This window comes from Artemia franciscana, unplaced genomic scaffold (assembly GCF_032884065.1).
Source record: "Artemia franciscana unplaced genomic scaffold, ASM3288406v1 PGA_scaffold_53, whole genome shotgun sequence".
NCBI lineage: Eukaryota > Metazoa > Arthropoda > Branchiopoda > Anostraca > Artemiidae > Artemia > Artemia franciscana.
Window position 1 is genome coordinate 425,863 of NW_027062694.1, and position 895 is coordinate 426,757.

Consider the following 895-nt stretch of genomic DNA (forward strand, 5'->3'; position numbering starts at 1 on the left):
ATGGCAATGTATGAAGATACAACCTGTTGTCTGATGACAGCAGAGGGAAATTCACGTAAATTTCCCATCCCCTCCGGGGTGAAACAAGGGTGCGTGCCATCTTCGTTACTGTTCGCAATCGTCACCGACTTCGTATTGAGGAGCATCGACTCAACTGGGGTACGCCTAAATGATCGCCTGCTGAGCGACCTAGATTCTGCTGACGGTATTGGCATCCTCGAAACCTGCAAATCACGGCTTCAAGCGCTGCTCACGAACATTCAACAAAAAGCAGAAGGTTTTGGACTCAATATCAACGTCAGTAAAACCAAAGGCGTGTCAACTAGCGATTCACCTATTAACATCAAATGGGATGACAATAACGTGGAACAAGTGGTCCATTTCAAGTATTTTGGCTGCACCATCGAAAACACAGAATCAACAGCCAAAGAAGTCATCGCCCGAACGGGACAGGCTAGCAGCACCTTCAACAGGCTCAAAAAAGTTTGGAGGTCGAGTACTTTCTCTCTCTGGCTTAAGCTGAGCCTGTTGAACAGCAACGTCCTGCCCGTCCTCCTCTAGACATCTGAAACATGGCATCTCACCCAAGAACAAGAGAGGAGAATTCAGTCTTTTGAAAACATGTGTCTGCGTAGAGTTCTTAGCATTCACTGGACCCAGAAAGTAACGAACGAGCACATTAGAAACATCGCAGGTCAACCGTCCCTCATCAAGACCATACGAAGGCGTAAATGGAGCTATCTCGGACACGTGATGCGCATGGATGATTCCAGAATCCCCAAATTTACATTTTTCTGGTTACCTGAAGGAACCCACTGCAGAAGAAGACCCAAAAATACACTCCGTCGTACCTACAGCAACGACCTGCGGCATCTTCACGCCTCAATACAGCCCG

The 895-nt window shown here is 47.6% G+C and overlaps 1 protein-coding gene across 1 annotated transcript; it reads left to right on the plus strand.

The window, feature by feature from the left end:
- On the plus strand, nt 1-561 carry LOC136041987 (uncharacterized). The gene has a single exon (XM_065726807.1). The coding sequence runs from the start codon at nt 1-3 to the stop codon at nt 559-561; it is 561 nt and encodes a 186-aa protein (XP_065582879.1).
- The last annotated feature ends 334 nt before the right edge of the window (nt 562-895 follow it).